The 24,432-nt window shown below is 59.0% G+C and overlaps 1 protein-coding gene across 1 annotated transcript; it reads right to left on the reverse strand.

The window, feature by feature from the left end:
* Positions 1-3,177: 3,177 nt before the first annotated feature.
* On the reverse strand, positions 3,178-7,966 carry TSPAN1 (tetraspanin 1). Its single transcript, XM_030226229.2, is given in 9 exon segments — positions 3,178-3,910; positions 4,162-4,245; positions 4,729-4,797; positions 4,799-4,867; positions 5,225-5,323; positions 6,011-6,085; positions 6,463-6,669; positions 7,708-7,772; positions 7,891-7,966. Coding segments are annotated over 8 exon segments (714 nt in total). The 5' UTR covers positions 7,765-7,772; positions 7,891-7,966; the 3' UTR covers positions 3,178-3,856.
* Between the last annotated feature and the right edge of the window lie 16,466 nt (positions 7,967-24,432).

A 24,432-nucleotide genomic window follows, 5' to 3' on the forward strand; every position in this document is an offset into this window, starting at 1 on the left:
TTTATGCATCATAGTTTTTTGTTGGAGATCTCTATGCTGAGGAAGCAGGAAGTCCCTGTGCTCCGATGACGGGCTGGTATGTGGGAGACAAGGTGTAGGCTGACCCTTCCCATGGCACATGGGTTCCTCTGTGCCCCACAGATGGAGGGAAGAGCCTTCCAGCCAGAGTCTTCTGGGATATCACACCCAGTCCTCTTGAATGGAGGGATCTCATGACTAGAAGGATGCTCTGTGCTGGCCCCATCTCCTTCCCTGCATGGGAGGGAGTCAGTGGTGCTGTGCCCTGCCACTTGCATCCCAGCCCAGGGAATTGATCCTAAGTTTTCAGCACCCTCTGCCTCATAAAATTCTATAAATGCCAAAAGCTAAAAAGTCATAAATGCCAAGGTGCCCAAACTGCTCCAGGAAGGGGCTCTGCTTGGCTTCTCCCTTTGCTCCCAGGTCCTTTCCTTGCACCCAGCCCATTCCTGTCCCTGTTCCCTGCTGTACCTGCAGACACAGGGCTGCCACCTCCTGCTCCCACATTTAAGGTAGGTGGCAAATTAATCTTCAACTGGCTACCAGGATTGCTGTGATGGTTATTGTGCTGTCCCTGCCCAGTGCAGCATTAATGATTAACACACAGTTCAATGGCAGCTCCTGCCTGCTGCCTCTTGGATAGCCCTTGCATTGCCTTCCGTGATATCCCCACAAAATAATTAGGGCAGGGAGCTGCCTAGAAAGCCCTGTTGGGGTTAGGCTGGCACTCAGAATGGTTTATCTCCGAGGAGAAGGGGAGTCCAGCAGGCAGTCTATGCCAAGGAAAGTGTGCATTGCCTCACTTCTTCCCCAGGACCAGCCTGCACCCTTCAAGGATATCCTCTTCTTCCTAGTCTGGGAACATCCTGTCCCAGCTTTTACAGCAGGCAGGGGTAATTCCCCACAGCAGGCACTCCTTGGCAACTAATGCTGGATTAGTTTGCTTTTGCTACTTATTACCCCCTTTATTAGCACAAACCCATAGAGGTGCAGCTCCTCCTTCTTTTCATCTACCTGTTCCCATCAATGCCAATTCCCAGGAAGGAGGGGGCGGTTCCTTTCCTGAATTACCCATCACTGCCCACTCCCTGCCAGCACAGGTGCCTGCACCACACAGTATTTCGCCTGTTGTGCCCTGGGGCAAGTAATGCCGGTGGAGAGTGCACCCTGCAAATCTCCAGGAATTTTGATCTCTCTTCGGCTCCCATCATAGCGCTGGCTGTTTGCCCAAAGTCCCTGCAGGGAGACTTTGCCCTCCTGCCTTCCCTCACGCTGTATCCCAGGTGGAAAAGAAGAACCCCCACTTTGGCACACACCCAGATGTGCCAGGTTCTCGAGCCATCTCCTGCCATCTTCCAGGGGCAATAAGGAAGTTTCTGTTTGCCACCATAAGGCCTTAGGTACCTTTTGGCCTTGTGCTGACAGTTTCTGTTTGCCCCAGCGTGCCAGTCTGTGAGAACTGGGCAACTCTAAGGGATATAAGGTGCAGAGGTGCCTGGTGGCACCCACATGAGCTGGTGGGAGTGGGTGGTGGGCTGGGATGTGCCACAGGGCTTGTGGGGGAGCATCTGGAACGGGATCTCCTTGGAGAGCCCAAAGGCTGTGGCAGTGCTTGGGCAGTGGAAGTGGAGGGCAGGGGCACAGTGGGAGCACAGGGAGGCTGTGCCAGTCCAGTTTACCCCCCACTGCTCTGATTTTGGCTGCCAGGGCAGCCAAGCACCGTGGAGGGCAATTGGGAGGAATCGCATCCGCATCCGCGAGGAGAAACTGGTCCTGCAAGTTTTCCCAGCAGGTGGAGGGGAGGGACCAAGCCAGTGGTTGCAGGGTTATTTACAAAACTCAGTGCCACAGAAACAGCCTGTTCTGACCCATGGAAACCCTGGCTAGGAGGAGCTGCAAAGGCGGAAGCCAGCAGTTTCACCCTGAGCCTGCTCTGCCCCACACGGGTGATGGCGAGAGGGTGTGTGCCAGGAGCCAGCTCTGCAAGGCATCCCAAAAACAGGGGCAGAAGAGGACATGGCCAGTGTGCCCAGCTCTGAGCCAACTGGTTCCTGGGCACCACAACACCTCCAGGAATAGCTTCCTGGCAGTTCTTGCATCCTTGGGGAGGGATAAAAGGCATAAAACCCCCGATGCCACCCATGAAGTGGCACCAGTTTACGGTAGAACTGGGACCTATTTATTGCCTGTCTGGGAAAGACAAGGCTGTTTCCTCACAGCTTCCCCCACACCTTGCCATGGGGCAGGGCCACATGCCATGTCCTCAGAGCTAAGTGACCCAGTGTGGGCAGTGGGTGCCCATGCCTGTCTCACTGTCCCTGCCTGCTCCTGCCCGTGTGACAGGAACTGGATGGCACCAGGGAGATGCCAGACTACAGCAGTGCCTCGGTGCAGCCTCGTACCGGGCAGGAGCCGATAAGGGGGTGCCACAAGAGGCACACAGCAAGTCAGTGCTGGGGAGGCTGTGTGCACACTGGCCTCCTGCCACCACCCCTGTCCTTCACTGCCCCTGCCCCACAGCCATGGCCAAAACAGGGTGAAGGAACCCTTGGGAGCAACACCCCCAGCTGTGCTTTTGCAAAGGAGAAGCTGAGGCAGAGTGAGTGTATCCTCAAGAGCAGAGAGGGAGGAGTAGTAAAGGTGTCTGGAAACCACCCCAAGCCCACCCCTCCCTCCCACATCCCCACATACAGAGGGAGGGCAGGTGCATCAGACACAGGCGGTGCGGGACAGAGCTGGGGTGACATTTAGAAGTGGGGGTGGCAGGATCCATCCCTCTCCACCACCCCATTCCGGCTTCCTGCAGCTGATGGGGACACAGGAACTGCCCAGCCAGCCCTGCCTGTCAAGCCAAGCTGCTGCTCAGTCCCTGGCTGGGTGCTGTGAGCAAGCAGTGGCTGTTGCAGAGGGCAGGGGATGTAAGGGTGGTGTCCTCCCTGTACCCTGTCTGTTGTGCAAACACAGGGCTGCTCTGTTTCCAAGCACCTGAACAGGTGGGGAGCCACAGGCAAGGAGGGCAGGGAGGTTGTGGGCAGGGCTGTGGTGCCTGCAAGGACATGGAAGGGAAGGGGGAAGGGAGGCGAGGCAGCCCCCACCCCTGCACCCCCAACCCAGCAGAGGGTATTTATTAAAGGCAGCACCAAGATCAACTCCAGAAAATAATTTGTATCCAAGATGAAAAATTTATTTGCATTCCTTTACAGCATGGAGAGGGGCTCAGGCACAAAATGGCATGGGGTACAGGGCAGGCTCAGCTCCTGCAGAGCCAGGGACCACCAGGGCTGTCTCCCTGCCTGGGAAGGGGCAGAGAGCAGCCAGCACTCAGCCAGCCCCTATTTCAGGGGACCACATGGCAGCAAGGCCCGGGCTGGCAGAAGACGTGTGCAGGAGTAGATAGATCCCCAGTGAAGATGTAGTGATCCCTCAAAGTGATGCAGGGGGACACAGCAGGGACAGTGTGAGAGCAGTACAGCACCCACTTGCAGGGGTGCATCAAGGCATCACTGTGCCATTGCCAGATCAGTAGCCCTGAATAGCCCCTGTGCTGCCTTATCTCCTGCTGGCATTAGCCAAACAGACCAAGCAGCTTCTCCCAACACCCACCCCCCCAATCAAAAAACACCCCACATCTCTATGTACAGGCTCTGTATTCCATATCAGTACAAAAATATACACAAACTCTACAGATCCCAGCTCAGTAGATCAAAATACAGCTACAAATCACAGTGCACAGGAGAGCATCAGACCCAGGGAGGGATGGGGTCCCCCTGAGAACATGGCATGTCACGGCTGCACCCCAGCACGGGGGGGTGGCAGGTCATCCTCCAGCCTCAGGGGGTCACTTCTCATCCAGCCGACAATACAGGTACATGGAAACTGCCATGGCTGCAATCTGGGGGTGGCAAGGTGCAAGTCAGCCCCCTTAACTGTGCAGCCTCCCTCCCCTTCCCAGCAGGGGTTTGGGTCACAGCCCCCCATGCCCAGTGCACCAGGGGAGGGCTGGACATGCCCAGGGAAGCAGGCTCAGTAGCCTGGAGCTGCAGGTGGTCCATGGAGCTGCAGCAGCCCCCTGGGCCCCCCAGGCTGGCCCAGCCCACCTCCAGGCACAAGGAGGAGGCAGCAGAGCAGTGCTCAGGCACTCACCTCCAAGGCAGCGATGCCAGCTGCCACGCCGCCCGCCACTGCTGCGTTGGTCCTGATTTCTTCCAAGATCTGTTTGAAACAGCCCTGCACGAGGCAACCACACAGGTGAGGATGGCAAGAGGTGGTGATACCCCAACTGCCAGGGCACAGCACCCTCCAGAAAGGGAGGTACTGCTTCCCCAACCCAGAGCACACAGCCATAGGTAAGGTCTGAGGCTTCAGGGGCAACTCAGCCACTTCTCAGACCAAATACTGTGTGGGGAACAAGGAAAGGGAAGGAAAAAGCAGGAAAATCACCCAAAAAGGCAGAGTGGTGCCTGGGTTCATGCCCAGCACCAGTCATGTCACCCTATTCCCTTTAGGCGCAGAACAACATAACAGCTTTACTTGTTTCTACCAGGGACAAGCCAAGGCCCCCACAGCCTCCCCCCAGAACTTAAAGCCCGTGGGACCATCATGTGCAGAGCTGGGGCTGGAGCTAGCTACAGGACAGGTCTCCCTCCCCATGCCCAGACACACCCCAAGTCAGGCTCTGCCAGCAGCCAAGAGCCAGCAGCATTCCCGTACCTGGACAGCCATTTCTGCAGCCATTGTGCTGTTGCAGGGGGCCTGCATGTCGCAGCACTGCCTGGGGTAGCCTGTGGTGTGTATCATAAAAGTAGGAGTTGTTGAAGTCTGTGTAGTTATTCAGGCCACAGCAGTGAACCTAAGAGGGAGAGAGAGGAAGGGATGAGAAGAGCATCCTTCAGGTCTCTGTCCAGGCTCTGACACCATCTGGACCACACTGGCTCATGGAGGGAGTCACCCAGCTCAACCCTGCTTCAGTGGGCTGCTCAGTAGTCACCTGGGACCAGGGTTTTGCCCCACACACCATCACATACAGCTCTCACCCCACTAGGTCCCAAGCAGGTAGTTCCCAGGAACCTGGGAAATTGAGGAGGTGGTGACTGCTCAGCACATCCAGGACTGTGATGTGTCTCCACTTCCATCTCACTGTCCCCACCCAGATGTTCACCACCTAAGCCCATGTTGGGAGGATCCCGACCCACAGGGCTCAGCACACCTCTGTCATGGTGACATTCCAGATCTGTGTGAATGCCTCATCCACCCCATACTTCTCCTTCAGCAGCGGGGTCACCAGACCTGTCAGTAACGTCTCTGCCTGGAAGAAAGGGCAGAAAAACACCATCAGAGAAGGTCCTGGGGAGCACCACAGAGCTGAGCACCCCCATACTGGTCTCAGCCTGGGGAGAGGAGACCAAAAAGACCCAGCAGGGTCAGAAGTCACACCATGGCCATTTGACCCACAGAGAGTTTTCCTCTTTCCCACTAAGCAGTGCTTTATGGCACAAGGTCACTCATGCCATGAGTCATCTGATAAGCAGCCTTAAGTGAGGAGCCAGGAATGAGTTTGCCCTGCGGTTGACTTCTCCAGTGCCTAATGAGGCAGTCACCTTTCTCCCCAGGTGGTTTCTCAGGTACCTAATCATGGGGTGAGTTTGCTCAGCATGAGGCAATAGGGACTTCCTCCTCCAGTGGCTCCTACCCTCAGAGGTGGGGAGGTGTCAAGCCTAAGCTGGTTTGGGACTGAGGGGCTTGACAGAAAGAAGTGGGCAAAACTTATCCTAAAAATATGAGGGTTATGATATACCAGGAACCCCTGTTCCCACCACCCACAGGCCACTCCAGCCTGCCCATGTAGCTGGTGCCAGCAGCGACCAACATCCCAACATCCCTTCCTCCTGCAGCACTGACCACCCCACAGCAGCCACACCCATGGCTCCTGTTTTCCCAAGGGGTAGGACACATCCCAGATCAGCCCAACCCAAGACTCAGGTATTGCACTCACAAGACCTGTGAAGACCAGAGCCACCACGGCAGCAGCAACTTCAGCAATGAAGATGATCAGCACCACTGAGAAGAACTAGGACACAGCAAGAGGAGGGAGGTCAATCCGACAGCCAGAATCCTCAGGGGCCCCTGGAACTCATCTGCTTCCCCAGGGCTCCAGCCCTCCTGCCTCACTGCCTTCAGCTCTGCTCCTGGGCAGGAGCAGCACAACCCTGGGGTCCTCCAGCTGTGTGGGGCTGAGCTCTGGACACGCTCCAAGAGAGAGACCTTAACACACCCTCCTGCCTCCTCTCACCCTTTCTGGGGCAGACTGAGTCCAGCACTGCCTTTCCAAGGGCCACCCAGATGCCACCACATGGAAACATCCACAGAGAAATCTGCCCATCGGGTCTCCCCCACCACAGACCCAGCTCAAATGAGGCTTGATAAGGAGGTCAGCCAGGTCCATACCATCATCAGGAGACATTTGCTCTCCTTCTGGGCACCGTAGCACCCGAGGAAGCCGATCACCACCAGGATGGCACCAATGACGATGAGGAGATAGGCCACATTCACAACCTGCAGGATGCTGGAGGACAGCGTCCCAAATATTTTCAGGAATGACTCTCCATCCACTTTGACCCAGATGCCAACTCCCAGGAGGGTCCCACCACTGAGCTGGGAGGAGAAAGGCGATGTCAGCTTCCAGGTAGGCATGAGATTTGATACTTGGGCAAGGCCCTGGCACAGGTGTTTCTCCCCTTGGCAGTTTTTCACCACACCAAAGCAAGACTTTGTGGCACTGCAGGCAGCTCAGGGCACTGCAGATGGGTCAGTACCCCAAAACACACCCCACCACCAGCACATCCCCTGGCAGTGTCACAGCTGCCCCCCTCCCCAGCCCAAGGGGTTTCAATGCCAGCAGTGGAGCAGCCAAGCCAGCAGTGCCTCCAGCCTCCCCACCATCCCACAGGGCCAGTTCAGGCGCTGGCCACCACCACACTGCCACAAGCTCCTCCACGCAGGCGGCTGCCTGCCCACCCAGAGGAGAAGCTGAGCAGCCCCTGACCCTAGACAGACATGTACCCCTGGGCAAGGTCAACTCTGGGCTGCCTGCAGTCTGTGCCAGCCCTCCCCTCTGCCCACTCGACCTTCCCCACCGCACTCAAATCCTGGCAGGGGCTTTACAGAGGGAGTGTTTCAGCAGAGGGAGCTAGGAGGCTCTGCACCCCCTCCTTCCCAAGGCTGTATCCTACCACAGCCCCTTCCAGGTGGCTTCTGCAGGGCCAGGGCACCCCTGCCAGCTCTACTCCCTTTGCCCCGGGTGGGAGTAGAGCCTGCATGTGCTCTGAATTCCCGACATCCAGGAACCCCAAAGCCACAGTCACACACGGGGGCTGCTCCCCTACAGAGGCAGAACCCCCAGGCAGGGATGCAGCGAACCCGCTGTTCCGGGGCGGGAACACCTTGCCAAGCTTCAGCACAGCGAGGGACAGGGGCAGCTGATGCAACAGCCACTGTCCCCAGAGCACGGCACAGCCCGCTGGGCTCTGCGAGTCCCACCTACACCCACCTGCCCACACTCTCTGCCCCATCGCCCACAGAAAGGAGTCCGGAGGGGCAGGGGAGCGCGGCCAGACCCAGACCCCCCACTCCCCGCTCCGGGGGCTCGCCGGGACCCCCTCCCGCAGACCCCAGCCCCCGGGGCGCACTTACGAAGATGGCCAGGTTGAAGAGGATCATCATGACCTTGATAAAGGTGAAGCACCCCATCTTTGCACCTGGGGAGAGTAGAGAGGTTACCGGGGGAGTCCCCGCTCAGCACAGCCGCTGCCGTCCCGAGAGCCCAGCGCCCCTCCAGGGGGTCCCCACGGGCGAGGAGGGACAGATCCAACTTACCTGAAGGGAGAGCAGAGCTCAGCGTCCAGTCCCGTCCTGCCCAGCCTGCTGTGCCTCCGCCGCCCCGCCGCTGCCGCCTTTTAACCGGGCGCGGCCGGGGCCGCCCCCGCCGCCGGAGCCCCCCGCCCCGCCCGCCCCCGCCGGGGCCACCCCTCGGGGCCGCGGGCAGCCCGGACCGGAGCCCTGCTGCCCTCTGCTGCTGGCAGCTCCGTGGGACACTCCCGGCTCCCTGCCCGGTCCCCGCGGGGTCCCTCCTGCCACGGGGACCCTGCGATGGGACAGCGGTGCCAGCCCCGGCGGAGTTCCAGCCCTGCCTGTCACCCGCGGGTGTGCGGAACCACCGCGCCGCCTTCTCCGCATGCCGGGCACCGTGCTGGGGGCTCCCAGCTGTGGGCACCCCAGCACTCACCGGGTCACAGCCCGGGTCACGGCCTCCCTCTGCCAGCCACGCCTGGGACACCCCATCCTTGCAGGTTGATTCTGTGGGTGACCTGCTGCTCCCCCTTCTCGGCACCACTCAGGCAGGGGTCTCTCCAAACCCCAAATTTCCAATATCCTGGGCCAAAGGAGAAGCTGGCAAAGGAGGGCGCTGGGGAACGGCCGCACGAGCCGCTTTGCAAAGGAGAAGCCAAAGCTGTCCCCGACTGCTGCACAGCGAGGTGGATTTTTGCTGGCGGGAACACAACAGGGTGACGGCAGGAGAGGGCAGTGACAGCCATGACAGATGCCAGCACTGGAGCAGTCAGCGGAGACCTGCCATTGCCTAAGGGCTGCCAGAAGTCATTTTCTTTGGAAAGACTCTTTGAAACAGGGCTGGTTTCCCACAGAGGAGGACTGCAAGAGTCACACAGCCCAGAGGGAGATGCTGCCTCCCCAGGCCTGACCCTGGCAGTGGTCCTTGACTGTCCAAGGGCTCCTTTGGGTCAGGAGCTTGTGCTGTTCCCTCACCAGAACCCACAGCGTGTCCCTTCAACTTGTCATCAAACCACAGAGCGATGCAGGAGGCAGGGGAGACCTCATCCTGCAGGAAACCAGGCTCTGTGTGCTCAGCACACTCCACCCCACACCCAGCTCCCCAAAACCCCACAGCACATTCCCTGCCTGGCTGTAATGATACATTTCAGCAGGATGAAGTCAGCCCCATTGGCTCCAGCCAAATCACAGTGGTATTTGGGGAAGCCTCTAACCCTCCCAGGCACCCTGGGTATGAGCACAGCCCGTGCTGCAGCTGGGGGCTGTGGCCCTCACACCCTCACTGCCTGTAGCCTCAGCCCTTTCCTGCAGCAGCTGCCAGGAAGATGCTCAGAGTCAGGACCAAGCCTTCGTTCCTCTGCCAAAAGGGGACAGCTGCTCTTAAACCCTCTCTCATGTTGCCCCTCTCCCAAAAGTTGCCCCATCCCAGCCTGGCCCTGTTTGCTGCACACAATCCCCCACCCCAAAGATAAGTTTTGGCAGATACGTGAATACTTGGTCTCCTTCCCAGTCATTGCCAGCCACAGGGAAAAAAGGAGGACAAGCTATGGACTGTTCCTCTCACCTCCTCCATGCCTGGTGCCACAGCCTGGGGTTCAGCTGCTCCCCAGCACCCCCCACCTGAGTCCCACTAGGGAGCCAGGGCTGGATTTTCTAGTTTTCTGGGAAGGCCTGACCTGACCACAGAAGGACGAGTCCAGTGACATTCCCATGTCCCTGCTGCCCAGCAAGGCCACACTGTCTCCCTGCTGTCCCCATCCTCTCCCACAGGCCAGCTGGATCCTGAGCATCCCCTTCCTTGGAGTATGGGGATGCCTCTCACCAGGGCAGGGGCAGCAAAGCTCCTCCAAGCAGCCAAGTGTCCCACTTCCCTGGGGCACTGAGAGCAGGGAAATGGCCTCAGTTTCCCTCCTGGTAAAGCACTGGGTGAGAAGCCCCAGGCATCACCAGCCATGGAGATCAGCCAAGTCTGTGACTGGCAGGATTTTGGGATATCCCCAGTCAGGTGAGTCCTTTGCAAAGGGCTTTCACATGTCTGTTTTGGGCTGGCAGCATCTATCCAACTGTCTGTCCAGCACCCAGACACCTGGGTAGTCAGGATGGATGGACACACTGCAGTGTGCCAGCGATGAACCTGACTTTGGGTTTGCAGATGGAACTTACTGAATGTTGCAGATTTGTGCTGAATTCATCACCTCCCACCTCCTGATGCGGAGAAATAAGTGTCTGCATCAGCCAAAAGTTTTTGATGTCTTGAAATATTTCAGTTCTCATCTTCAAAAGGAGCCAAAGCATTTTGGCTGGAGAGCTGGGGAAATCCCAATTCCCTCACCCTGGGAGGGACCAGGCAGTGGGACCACACCAATTTCCCTGTGGCTGCAGCTCCCGCTTCCGGGGGAACCCTACTCATTTCTGTGGTTCTGTGCAAAACCACGGCGTGAGTGCCAAGAGCAGGAGCTGCCCCATCTGGTGCTGCGACCTCTGCCATGTGGGGCCCGGGGTGTACACCCAGGGGTGACAAGGGGCACTGCCGGTGTGTGCCAGCAGTGCCTCGCCCTGTGCGTGTCCCTCAGGGGAGGATCTGTCCCTGTGCCTCACGCAGCCGATGTTAATCGCGGGGCTGTCCCAGCTGGGTGCGGATAACGCCGCCAACGAGGGGCTCGGTGACAGCATCCCTCCATTGTACCGGACTGGGCTTCCCCCCGTGCATGCCGCCCCCAGCCAGCCCCGAGCCTGCCCTGCCGCTGCCTGCCCACCCCTCCAGATCCCATTTCCTTGTTCCTGACTCGTGTCCAGGCCGGCAGATCCCTCTTGCATTTTAGCTACCAAGGGCCACGCCGAGGCGGCGGCTGCCGTGCCGCCGAGCCGGGCGGGTTCGGGGATGCGGAGGGGTCACACCGGGACAGCTCTGTGCCGAGCGCCGCCGCTCCGGGGCTGCTGCGGGCGAGAGCCAGGCTCTGCCGGCTCGCCAGCCACGGTGGCCGGTGCTGGGAGAGTGCTGGAGCTTTCTGCTCCCACCCGGGTCGGGTGCAGCCTCTCCCTCCCCAGGCTGGGGTAGCCCCAGCCCAGCAGGCAGTTGGGTGGTGGTGGGAGCAAGTGGCAAGAGGTTGTCCATGGATGCCACACTGGGAGGTTGTTTGAAGAGGCTCTCTCTAAAGCAAAATCCACAGAGCTCAGTGCTGGGCACTCAGGAAGAAAACCAAGAGACAGGGAGTTTTCCCGCTCCAAAAGAGAAAGCAAAGCAGGGCCCATCCCGAATTGAGGAAACAGTTGTGATACCTAAAAAGCCAACTCTGAAATGCCAAAGAAAATCAAAAACCTTTTTTTTACAATTTTTTTTTCTGGCTGGGAAGGGCTCAGTCCACTCTGCAGCCTCACTTTCTGCAGCCGGGCATGTTAACAGCTCCATTTCTGCTCTATTTGCTCACAGCCATGTGGCCAACTTCCCTGGACATGAGCATGGCAGCCCCCAAAAGCAAAGAGGGGAGTAGTGGGACCCCTGCCACTTTGGAAAGGCCAGGACAGGCAGCCAAGGTGGATGCTGAGCATTCCCTGGAGATGCTCCCACCAAGGGTTATCCCACCAGCCAGGGAGGAGAGAAGCTGCAGAAGGGCATGGGGACCCCAGTGGGGACACATCGCTCTCCTCCCCACAGAGCCACCCTGGGCTGCCCAGACAGGGAGCAAAGGGCAGCCTGAAGGGAGCTGTGGGCTACAGACAGCAAGGACAGCTCCTCCTGCTCTCTCCACAGAGCAGCCAAGGCCAGGCAAGCCACGGCAAAGCTCTCATTGCCATGAGTACTGCTCATTAATCCAGCGAGGGTGGATTAATCAGGGCCTGACAAGCAGCTCCTCTGGCTCAATCAATAGCAGTGAAGGCCTGGAGCACCTCTTGCAGCCTTCACAGGGTGCTTCTGAGTGCCCTCTGCCCACCCTGGGGGATGTGCCAGACCCCGGGCTGGAGTGGTGAGGGGGTTTAAATTAACCAGGTAGGGGTGACACAGGGTGAGGGGCAGCCCAGGGTGCAGAGTTTTGGGAATGATCCTGGTGCAGAGCAGCTGGAATGGGATATCAGGGGTGCTCTGGGGGTTCTTGGGACAGGAGCCAGCCTGTGGGAGCTGGGGTGATGCTCAGCCCACCCAGCCATTGAAGGACTGGGGGCAGTGGAACTTGGCTCAGCAGGAAATGGTGCCTTTGTGTTCAGGGACCTCAAGGGTGCATCAGGAGGGAAAGATATTGTCTTGGTTTGAAAAGACAGATGTCTGCTAAGGAAGGCAGGAGCCTCTCTGAAATGGAGATACCTGCCTTGGGCAGGAGGGATGCCATCAGCACCCTGGGAAGGGGAGATGAGGGGTGTCACACCAGGCTGTTCCCCTGCCCCTGAGCTGCAGGACTGTGGTGATTCCTGGTCTGCATATTGGATGGATCTTGGGACATGATGGTGTGACACTGGGTGGGGATGGGCCCACCAGCCTCCCCAGCTCCGACCCTGTCCCAGGAGGGAAGCACCCTCTCTGTCTTTCCCCAGGCAGCCCCCAGAGCAGCACTGGCACTCTGCTCAGCCTGGCTGAATTCACAGCCCTGTAGGACATGCTGGGGAGACCAGGCAGGGCTTCAGACACTCAGCAAAACCTCTTCACCCCTGGTGGGACACAGGGAACATGACTGGGGAAGCAGGACTGTGGGGAGGGCAGCACCTGGCTGTTCACAGCCACCTCTGACCTCGTCCCACCAGCAGTGACAGCAGCATGGTGCCATCAGAAATGGGACTAGGGAGAGAAAATTCCCTTTTAATCCCCAAGGACCAGTAGCTGGGCTGGATCCAGCTGGGGAGTGGGGCAATGGGGGCTGTGCTGCCCAAGGAAGTGCAGCTGAGGAGGAATCCCCCAAGATGCTGCTGCCCTGCACCATCAGGCCGTGCACTACAGGGAAAGGAGGGGAGGGTTGCTGAAATTATGGATGACAGGGCTCATACATCTCCTGCACTGCTCTGCTGGCCTCTGTGTCTGTTTCCTCAGTTTTCCCAGAACCTGGTGCTCCTCCTTGGACTTCATGCCACTCCTGCACTGCTGCCTGCAGTGGCTTGGATTCAGCCAGTGTGCATTTCCCAGAGCCCGTGTTTTAGGTACCATCTATTTTTAGGATGTCCAACCTGCAGCAAAGACAAGGAGCCACGACCATTTCAGAGAAGTCAGCATGAGAAACAAGGGTTTAGGAAAAAAAAAAAAAAATAACAACAACCAAAGCAAGCCTTTGGGAACATCACATCCATCTCCCTGTGCCTCACAGACAGACAAATACTGGGATAGCTTGTCCAAGCTCAGGAGAAACCAGAGCATCCCCGAGCTGGGATTCTCCATGACGTCTCCTGCCTGTCCTGAGTGTGTTTTTCAGCCTGGTTAAGGGATGGGATTCTGTGTGGGTGCACAGGGAGATCTGGCTGACATAAGGGGGGTGTCCATGGGGTGCTGGTCCCCTCCTGTCCTTTAGCACCCCTAAGGATGGATGGAGACCCACAGATGGGAGATCTCCATCCTACAGAGGATGCAATTTGGGAGCAGAGATGCTGCATCTGGGAATGAAGTCATCCACCTACTCCTACAATTCTCCCTCCTCCTGCTCAGTAGCCGGGTGCCCCCCGCCCCCCGACGCGCTGCGGCGGGGGGGCCACCCGGCTACCGAGCGGGAGGAGGAGGAGGAGGAGGAGGGACGCTGACATCACCGCCGGAGCGCGGCTCGGCGGGGCCGGGAGCCGGCTCCGCTCCGCTCCCGTTCTCTGCTCCCGCCGCTGGAGCCACCGCGCCCGGTAAGGCTGGAGGGGCGGCGGGAGGGCTCTGGGAGGCGGGTGGATGGCTGGACAGACAGACGGCTGCTGCTCATCATCCCTCCATCCCTCTTCCGCGGGGTCCTGCTGGAAGCTGGGGGACAGTGGGTCGGCAGCAGCACAGTCTTTCCCCCCAGGGATGATGTCACTCTTGGAGGAATACATAAAAATGCACCAAAAAAAAAAAAAAAAAAAAGGAAAAAACCCAAAACCAAACCCATATGAAAAATCTACATCTTCATTTGCCAGCTCCGTGCAGCAGTGCCAGGCTGGAGCTGCCGGAGGGGAGCTGCGTGCGGCAGGAGGTTTCTCAGCACATATGTCTATTTTAAAAACCCGTGGCGTGATCTCTTGCCCTACTTTCCAGACTCTTGCCGGTACTTTCCTTGCGTGCAGTGGCCGAGCCCTGCTGGCGGGAGCTCCCTGGGAAGCAGGAGCCGAGCGAGCCGCCGGGCTCTCCCTGGTGCCGGGAGGCTGGCATGGGGGACGGGCACGACGCCGAGGTCAAGGCGGAGGTTTGGTCACTAACGCGCTGCCTTTCTCTCCGGCAGAGCAGGGATGTCCCCAGCACGGTGCGGATGAAGCCAGGCTAACGAGGACCCACGATTGTCCCCTCTACCCCCAAAAGCCTCACTCGCTCCCCTCCGTCTGCCCCGGTGAAGAAAAAGCTCCTTAGCCACACCTGAGCCAACGGGTCCCAGGCGCTGGTGTGGCTCCACAGCAATTTTGGGTTTGGAGGGTCAGCAGCCGCTCTCCACCTCGCAGATTTTCCAACACCGAGGTTTTCATCGTGCGTGTGCAGGGAAAGGAGCGCTCCCAACCCCACAGTGCCCCAGCCCAGCCCCAGCTGCCCCGAGCGGCCACCCGGGCCCCAATGCCCGCCCGGCCGGGGCCGGTGTGACCCCGCCATGGCCTCCTCGGACGGGCTGCAGTACCGGGCTCTCTACGAGTACCAGAAGGACCGGGAGGAGGACCTGGCGCTGTGCCCCGGGGATGTGCTGACGGTCAGCAGGGCCGGGCTGCTCAGCAGCCCCAACTACAAGGACGGGGACGAGCGCAACCCCCAGGGGTGGCTGCACGGCGTCAACGAGCGCACCAAGGAGCGCGGAGACTTCCCCGGCACCTACGTGGAGTACCTGGGTCCCACCCGCATCGCCGCCGCCGCCACCAAGGCCCGCCCGCGGCCCCTGCCCCTGCCACCCGCGGGGACCCCCACGCCCTGGGGTGAGTGTGAGGGGAGCAGGACAGTGGGAGCCCACGGGTGGGTTGTCCCCTGCGAGATGGTGAGGGTGGTGTGGAGCGGGGTTGGATGCTTGCAGCTGAGGTGGCCTGGTGGGAAACCACACTCGGGATGGGGATCCAGCCCCGGAAAAAGAAGTTGTCCTGGGAATTTATCTGCCCTGGTGTATGGAGGCAGCCTCAGGAGGGGCAGGGAATGCCCAAAGTGTCGCTACCCCCCGGCCAAACACGATGCAGGGATTGCTTCCCACCAGCATCCCAGGCTGGCTGCTGCACTGGCAGGGGGTGTCCAAGGGGATGCACATCCATGAGAGCACAGGGGAAGATGCAAGGCCTCTTTGGCCCCTCAGAGAGGAGCAAAAAGCCCCATGGTGGTCTCCAGAGACCTTTTCTCCAACTGCTCCTCTCCCCACCACTGCGGCACCTGATTCAGGCTGCTCTCAGTGCCCGGGCGAGTGCTGGCCCTCGGCCAGCTCCCAGCCTCACTGTCACTTTGTGCAAGCTGGGACAGGGGACAATCCTGGCAAGTGTTGTGGTGAGTCCCTGGGGGGCTCCTCTGTCCCTGAGGGCTGCAGCAGAGCACTGGGGGTACACTTGGCAGGACCCTTCCTGGCACAGGGGCCTGCAGCCATTTCTCTGCCTGGATCTGCCGGGCTCGTGCAGCCGGCTCTGCCTTCACACTCACCGTGGCCAAGTGCGTTGGGGCCAGGAGGGATTTCACAGCAGTTCCACGGTGTACACGAGCTAAAAAAAACCCCACCAAAGTAAGAATGCCCCCTTCTTCCAGCCAGGCACATCTCAGTGACACCAGTCAAAGCCATGGTGCTCTCCTGCTGGGGATGGATGGAGCAGAAATGGCTGTCGGTGCTGGCCTGGGGCTGGGAGAGCAGCATCGCCTTCAGCCGTGGCAGGAAAACCTGCCCAGCTGCTGGTCTGGCACCTCAGACACCCTCCTGGCCCAGCCTGGGACCAGCGTGGTAACCAAAGGAGCAGCCCCTGTGCTGGCTCTGGGTTTAGAGGGGCACTCACTGATGAGTCTGTCTCCCTTCAAAAGAGGGCTCAGGACCCCCTTGTCACTGTGATTTGAGGGGGGACCCCCCGGCTCCTGGGCTGAGCACAGCACCATCCATGTCCACGTGTGGGGTTGCCATGCAGCTCCTGATGTGCAGCCCCACAACCACATGAGAAGGACGCTGGGCCCCCCCACACCTCCCCTCCCCAAAATGCAGGTGCTCCTCCCCGACCAGTGCGCCAAGGCAGCCGCAGTCCCAGCAGCACTGGTGAGGCTCCGTGTGCAGCTACGTGCTGGATTTGCAGGAGGGTGGAGGCCACTTTTTGAGGGTGTTTATCCTGCCAGATGAGGGGTTTGAGCCCCCTGCCCAGTCCAGCTCAGTGGTGAGCCCTCTGACTGTTCAGCAGGCAGAGCCCTGGAAAACTCAATGCTGTGTGGAGATTTCAGGGCAGACAGGAGCAGACCCCAGGGCTCTCCAGCCCGGCTCACCAGGGAAGGTGAAGCCACCTTCTCGTTCCTGCTTTTGCTGTCCCTCACACAGGCAGTGCCACGGGCTCCTCTCCGAGGGAGATGCGCCCAGGGACCCCTGCCCACAGGTGCTGGGGATGTGGAGATTCCCTGCAAACCGAGGGATGTCCGCAGCAGGAAGCGCGTCCTGGCCAGAGAGCCTGGCCCAGCAGGAAGGTATCAGTGTAGGCACCCTGCTTGCACTCAGGTGAAAGGATAACAAAATTTTTAAAATGTAAAATCCATAGGTTTTAGTAGGGAAAAAAGCCCTAAAGCCAGGTTTTGGGATAGATGGGAAGGGCTCCACCAGCTGCAGGAGGTGCTCTGGCCATGGCCAGGTGTCCAGCCCTGCTGTCCGGGGGGACACTGGGTGCTGCTTTCCCAGTGCTGTGCCATGGGTGCCCCTCCCTGGGGTGCCTTTCCTGGGGCAATGCCAGCGTGTGCAGGCTCCTCACCAGGGGACGTGTTGTCCCACAGCCACGTCTTTCTGCAGCACAGGAGCAGTGTGTGCCATTTTGTGTCAGTTTAAACTCAAACCTCCCAGCTCACAGGCTTCCCCTTAGAGCAAAAATCTCCAATGTCCTCTTGGAAGGGAAGGTACTTTTGTTTTGGTTTGGGATCTTTTGGTTTGTGGTTTTTTTGGTTTGGTGGGTTTTGGGTTTTTTTAATTCTTCTCACACTGATTCCATTTCCAGATGGAAGTTTGAGGGACATTTTTCTGGCAACAAAAGCACCCAAATTTTATTTCTGTGGCAGCAGTGCACCCCATTCCCTCCACCTCTCAGTGCCCTCAGTTCCCACCGAGCTCTGGTGCAGCACAGGGACCCTGAGCTGGCTCAGGCCATGGAGGAAGCCCTGAATGACAGACACTGCATGTCCCAGCCATGCCTTCGAGCCAGGGCTGGCTCTGCAGGGAGGAATGGTCCTTCTCTTAATTAAATAACATCCCGAAAATGGCTCTGCAGCAGATCCAAATCCCTGGGGATCTCGCTGGCTGTTTTGCCCCTGACTTGTCCTGGGCAGCACCACTGCCACAAGGCATCACCTCCACTTCCCCTGGGGCTGGGGTCCAGTGGGGCATCAGGATGCTGGGGTCCAGCGTGGCACAGCTTGGGGCCACTCTTGCCATTCCCAGTCAGGAGAAAGTTATTTTTTTGCAGTCACCACCTTTTCCCCAAGCCATTGATTTGGAGGAAAAGCCCAGTTTCCTTAATTACGAAACCACTCATGCAGTGGGGACATTTTTGCATGAGCTTCCAACGATGCACTTTGCTTTTAACCCTGAAATCTTCCCTGTTCCCAAGGCACCAACACATCTCACTGGGTGGCAGAGGGGACCCCCTTGCTGTGCTTGGGGGTTGTGGCCATGCTGGGAGACAGATCAGCCACGCAGCAGTGGCAGGTTTGCATCATTATCTGTTCTCCAGGGAGCACCAGGGCACCACCACGGTGAGGATCAGAGCCTGGATCGACCTGTTGCAGCCAGGTTGCATTTTTTGCAAAAGCTTGAAGGCAGCATGGCCCTGCCCAAATTCCCTCTTATATTTATTTTGGCCTTTCCACAGGCTGTCCGTGCTGCAGCAGTCACACACGGCCCTGGTGTGCAGCCAGTGGATGCCCCTGTCCCCTGCTGTTCTGGGTTCTCAAGGCCACCAAAGAGAGAGCAGGGAGAAATCCCAGCACTGCCCTGCCAAGGTCTCTGCTGGGTTTAACCCACACAGGAAGGGTTTATCAGCTGGGGTGATAAAGAGGGATGGATGGATACAACATGCCCTGGGGTAAGGACAGCTGCTCTCCTGCCTGCCAAGGGGTTTGCTCCTCTCTGCCATGGTCTGCACTGAGGTGTCCTTGGTCTAAAACCCAGGAGTGAGCAGCACATGGGGGCTTGTGCTGACCCCTGTTTGGCTGAAGGGTTTTTAGTGGCTGAGGGAGGTCTGCACCAGCCAAGGGGAGGCTGGCTCCTCGCTGGGCCTGAGCTCAACCCTGCTGTGCACAGCAGAGAGCCCGAGCAGGTGAGAGCTGCAGAGCCATGTCTGTGGTGGGCACGGGTCTGTGTCCCCAGCTCCTGCCTCGTGTCACTGTGGGCTGTGGGTGATCACATGGGCAATCTCACTGCTGTGGCAAGAGAGGTGGGGAAGGGGTTTTGGCTTGGAGGATCTTCATGCCCAGGATGGGACACTCCCCACAGGCAGGGCACATGCCTGAGCAGGTCTTTGCATCTCAGCAAGCAGCTGAGCCCCCAACGGTGACTCTTATTGCAAAAAGAGGATAAAATAAAGGGAGAACTGCTCCAAAATTAGACATGCATGAGCCAAAGTGTTGGTTGTGGCTGTGCCAAAGCAGCAGCTTGATCCTGTCCTGGGGCAGCTGAGGAAAGCAGAATTCCTGCAGGCAGGAATTTCCAAACCCCTTCTCCCCTTCTTTTCACCGCAGGACACCCGGGGCCGGCAGAGCTCAGCGAGCACCCCGCCCTGCCCGAGCAGGCGCTGCAGACTGTGGCCAGGCTCATCGAGGCGCTGGAAAAACAAGGTACGAAGACCCAGGGCCCCATCCTGGTGCCCGCAGAGCCACAGCTCTGCCCGCTTCAGAGCGCCCCAAGAGCATCGCCAGAGGCAAAGCTCTCCCCAGGCTGCCCAGCCCCCATGGCAGGGTGGGAGCGCGGTGTTCTCGGCCCCTCCGCCTGCCCCGTGTCGGGAAGGACGAGTGGGGCTCAGCACTAACCCCTCTCTCCCGGCTGTGTCCCAGGGCTCGACAGCGAGGTGCTCTACCGGCCCGGCCCCGCCGTGCTGGGGGATGCTGAGCTGAAACAGGCGCTCCTGGCTGGTGAGTCCCAGAGCCCGTCCCGCGTTCCCGGGAGGGAAGGGGGCTGTGGAGGCGATGCTGCCCTTTCAGGGAGGGGTTACAGCACCAACATCACCACAGCCCTAATCGCAGCTCTGTGGGGCCCTGCCTGCATGCCGACCCTCCTCTTCTCCCCGTGTGATGCAGCTAAAAGTGATGCAGGTGCAGGGCAGGGGCGCTTTAGGAGAATTTCTTTTTTTTTAGGGGGGTGGGGGTGGGGAAGAAAAATACTTGATTTTTTAAATCTCTAGGGTTTGTGTCTGAGAAGCAGGGCAGGGAGAAAGCGTCTTGGGGATAGGGAAAAAGAAAGAGGAAAGGGAAAGCTCATTATTTACAAGAATGGGAAGCTGTTAGCAGGACTTAGGGGCATGAGCAGGGTGGGGGGAAGGAGAAAACCATTTCCCCATACCTGCTTCTAAACCCGCTGCTGGGATAGGATGGCACACGGTGCGGGGCGGGAGGGACGCGATGGATCCAGCGTGCCGCTCAAATCTGGGTTTTTTGGGGGGTAGGGGGTGCATCGAGCATCCCCATCCTCCGGCCGCCGTGCCCAGAGGGCGGCACTGTGACACCAGGCACTGGCGGCCCCACACAGCCCCGGGCTGGCCCCGCATCCCGCCGCATGCCGGGCGCTGCCGGCCGGGGGGCGGCGGGAGCCGGGCGGTGTTGCTGGGGAGAAGGGCTGTGATGAAATCGCTATATTAAGCACCATGACCTCATCGCTTCCCGCGCACCGGGAGCCGAGTCCCGCCGGGCGGGGAAGGAGGGATGCAGGAGAGGAGAGCTCCCAGGGATGCTCCTTCCCCACTGCCCCGAGAGGGCTGCGCTCCCCGATGGGGGCTGCGGGCACCCCACCACCCCACTCTTCTCCCCCAGCTGTGGGCTGAGGAAGCCCGGAGCAGCGGGTTCTCTTCTTCACAGTCTTGTACCCCGGGCCAGATTTACTGGCTGAGCTCTGGAGGAGGTGAAGGCATCCAAGAGCAATCCCTGGACTGCCCTGGGCACTTGTGCCTAGGCTGGGCTTGGGCAGCAATACCAACGTGAGAAGGATGCTTTGTTTTCCAAGCACACAGGAGTTATGGGTCCTCTGTTCTTCCCATGCAGCTGGTGCAGCATCCCAGGCAGGTCCAGGGCTACCCACAGAGCAGCACCACTGCAGTTACTCTCAAAATCCTGCTCAGACCTAGGAGATTCTTCCAGCTCAGGGCAAACACCACCGGCTTGGCCAGAGTTTTGGGCACTTGGTGGGTCTGTCCAGGTCTGTCCATCTCCCATGGCAGGGCCCAGCATTGGTCAGAGAAATGCCATTGTAGTTTTCAAAACATTTGAAAGCCCTTAAAAAAACACCAGCAGCCCTGGGAGACTTGATACTCCCAAGCCCACATCTCCTCTGGGACAGAAATCTTTCACTGGGCACAGCAGGGGGCTGCCCCTTGAGCTCAGCAACACTGAGCTGGGCAAAGTCAGCACTCCCCAAAGCTGGAGAGGGAAGGACAAGTCTCACACATTAGGTCTCAGCTGAAGGGGCTGATGCTCACTCATGCCAGAGGGATGCTCTGCAACAGGATGGGAATGGTGTTCCTGCCCGAGTCAAGCATCCCAGCAGAGGCCAAGCTTGGCAGCCTTACTGCTCTTATTGCAACTCCTGCAGAGCACAGACCCAATGCTGCTTCCCCAGGACCCTGCTGGAGCCCACTCTGGGCTAGGGAGGGCTGGAGAGCATCTCTGCTTTGTCTCCCATACCAACCCCCTCATTGCATTTGGTGGGATAGAACAGCCCTGACAGAGCACTGGGGTTTGTTTGCCCCACGGGTGAGAAGACAGAGTCACATTTCCCTTTTTCCCGTGCTCCTGCTGGTTTGCCCCTCCAGTGTCCCATCTCTGCCAGCAGCCTGCCTGCAAAGGACAAGCTTCATCCTGGGGAGTGGGGAGAAATCAGAGCCAGGGTTGGTGGCTGCTGTAACCAAACCACATCTTGGCTGGGGGGAAAACTGGGTACCCACAGGGGGTTTCAGCTTCCCTGTGAATACCCAAATCCCACTGGTGTTTGGCAGTGGTGGCAGGAAAACTGCTAGAGAGTGCAAGGAAAGAGGAGCAAGGGCTGGAAAAGTTCAGATGTTGGTTTTCTAATCCCCATATCTCAATGTGCTGGAGAACTCAGCATGTTTTCTGCACTGAAAGAGCATCTGAATTTCCAGTGGGAAGAAAGAGGAGGGACTTGGGACACAAGGAGCTGTGTAAGTCAGCTCCTGGCTGTCCCTAGGAGCCCGTGGGCACTGTGTTCCTGGGGCTGGCAGTGCAGGCACAGGTCTGAGTTGTGCTGATTGAACCCTTTCCCCATCCCTGGCCCTTTTAGAGCCCTTACCAGGGGGAATCTTACCTGTGGGCAGTCCCTGCTGAGCTGATCATCAGCCAGGTTTGGGATGAAGGTTTCCCACCCTCATGGCAGCATTAGACAGAGTGGCTCCTCATGGCTCTACAGTCTGAGCTGAGCCTGTCCCCATGCTGGCACTGGTGACAGTCTGCAGGTCAGTGGCATCTGACTGCTCTCTAGAGCCTGTGCCCCGAAATTGGTATTTCCATGATGGATGGTGAAAAAACAGTTAAGAGAGCCGAGGGGGGCATGCAGCATCACTGAACATGAGAATCAGAGTCATATGGTGGCACCAAAAAGGGACTTAAAGAAAAGCTGCAGCTTCACAGGGGGCTGGGGGGAGCTCAGAAAAGGCTGGGAGGTGACCAGCCAGCCAGGAGTCCCGCTGCAGTGTCAGGGAAAGAGTATGGGCTGAAAAAGAGCAATAAAGCAGAGTTTCACCCTGCTGCCCCCAACACTCCCTGCAGTGCCTGCATGGGAGCTGCTTCACGCCCTGGGGTATTTCTGTGGTGTGGGGCCACACATTGACCCCAAGATTTTCCAGCTGCCAGCACTCCTGCTGTCCCCTGTGTCCCTGGGCTGCTGTCCCCTGTGTGCAGCTCAGGGGCTGTTTAGGGTATGAGGCAAGGGGCAAATCACCCACTAACTCCACAGTGCCTGGGGACATGAGGTGTATGAGCCTCTTCAGTGCCCGGACCTGATGCCTTCTCTCCCCAGGCTTGCTCAGGGTTCTGTCCACGCCTGGGACGTGGCAGGCAGCCTTCTCACCGCTGCTGCTGGAAACTTGGGACATTCTTTGGGTTGTAGCAGCAGAGCTGTGGGTGGGCTGGTGGGTGCTGGAGCCCTTCAGGCCTGAAGGACCCAAGGTGGGGGAGGTTTGGCTTGGGAATGGCTGCAAAGTCCTGTGTGCAATATCCGGGCAGCGCTTTGCCGCTGCTGAGTAGGGAAGGTCTGCGTCCTTATCCCTCCTCCCTGGAGGGGGACAGTGCACAGAGACCTCACCCCAGAGCTCCGTGGGTGCTCCCTATGGCTCAGGTGGGACCGAACCCTTCTGGGATGGCTGCGAAGCACTGAAACCTCCCCCGCACTTTGGATAACCCCCGCTCTGCCCGGGGCTCTGGAGTCCAGCTGCAGACGTAAACACTGAGACCCTTCCCCAGATACAAGCGCAGCAATGGGAAGAGGCTCCGCTGTTGTCAGGGCCAGGCAGGAGCGGCTGCGGCTGGGCTGCCAGGGAGAAGGCGGCGGCAGAGCGCGGCGGATTGGAGCCGGTGTCTCCGGGCGTGCCGGGCGCGCTGCCGTCCCTGCGCGCTCCGGTGCGCGGCCCGCGCGGAGCAGTCTGCCTGGAGACACGCTCACGTGCCCGGGAATTAGGTCAGGTCTCGGTGGGGATTAGCGAGACACGGTGGGTCCCGGGGCTTCGCTGGGGCTGCCAGGAGCTGCTGCTAGGCAGAAAGGGTCGGGGAGCGAGGAGCGGCTTGGGGGGCTTCACGCCGCTCCCTCCGTCACCACGGTGTGGATGCACAGGGAGGGAGCTCATCCCCATCCTCATCCCTAGGATGCCACAGGGGATCGGAGGCCCCCAAGGGCTCTGGTTTCCCCTGGCCAAGCTCATTCCACCAGGATGACTTTCCTCCAGAGCGTGAGGCGCCCCGGTGCCTGCGGCACTGCTTTTTATTTATACCTGCAGTGGAAATAAACCCCGTGTCGTCAGAGCCTGGCGAGAGGCATGAGCTCATCTCTTATATTTGGTGGTGATGAAAGAAGGGTAAATAAACGGCAGCAGCAGAGACATCCTTGCCAGACCCATCAGGGAGAACTGGGGGTGAGTTTTTGCCATCCCCTCCCATAGCAGCTGGGAAAACTGAGGAAGGGGATTGCCTTAGGGAAGGTGAGGTGGGGGAAGGCAGTCTCAGTGGGCACCCTCAAATGGGATCCCAGCACCCTTACCCTGGTTCAGTGCAAGCCAAGGGTATGGTGGGGTGAAACCCCGCTAGGAGAGTGTTTGGAGCTGGCAGGAGCTCCTGTGCACGGGCAGGGGGTGTCCTGGCAGCTGCCAAGTCCCCAGCACAAGGTACCAGCAGGCTGGCTGGGAGATGTTACAATGATGCTGAGTCAAAGCTGGGAAATATTCCCTGATTTGGTGCACAGTTTCCCAGCAAACCTTCACTGTGGGATGCCCGGAGCTTGAGTGCCTGGTCAGCATCCGTGCAGATGGGAATGTACAATCCCCACAGCTGGGCAGCAAGGACATCTCTCTAGCACCCATTGACAACTAAAACTAAAGGGCCTGGAAGGTGTAGGGAAACTCCCAGGTCGGTATTTCAGTCAGCTCCAGGGTGGTTTGGGCACCCCTCTGTCACAAGGACTGCACACCTGAGAGCATCTCACTGCAGCAGTGCTTGGTGGCCAAGGTCCAGCTCAGCCTGCTGGACACCCTGTTGGGAGAGGGGCCCTGGGTGCTGGGCAGGGTCTGCACCCTGTCACCCACGAGCTGCTCAGGGCTGTGGGAGCAGCCATCACCTGTGGCCACATGCAGGGACAGCTGGTTACCAAGACCCGCTCAAGCCTCTCCTTCAAAACAGCCCCCACCTCCCCCACAGCCCCTGGTGGCGAAACATCCTCCTCGTTTACCGAAACTCGGGGCTTACTCACGCCTCCCCGGCAGGCTGCAGCTGCGGGAGAGCTCCTGGAGTTTCCTGCCCAGCCTGACTCAGCCCAAAGCTCCAGCACCTTTCTGCCTCCACTGGGATGTCGGGTCTGGAATCCCAGT

The sequence above is a fragment of the Serinus canaria genome, chromosome 8, assembly GCF_022539315.1.
Source record: "Serinus canaria isolate serCan28SL12 chromosome 8, serCan2020, whole genome shotgun sequence".
In the NCBI taxonomy this organism is placed as follows: Eukaryota; Metazoa; Chordata; class Aves; order Passeriformes; family Fringillidae; genus Serinus; species Serinus canaria.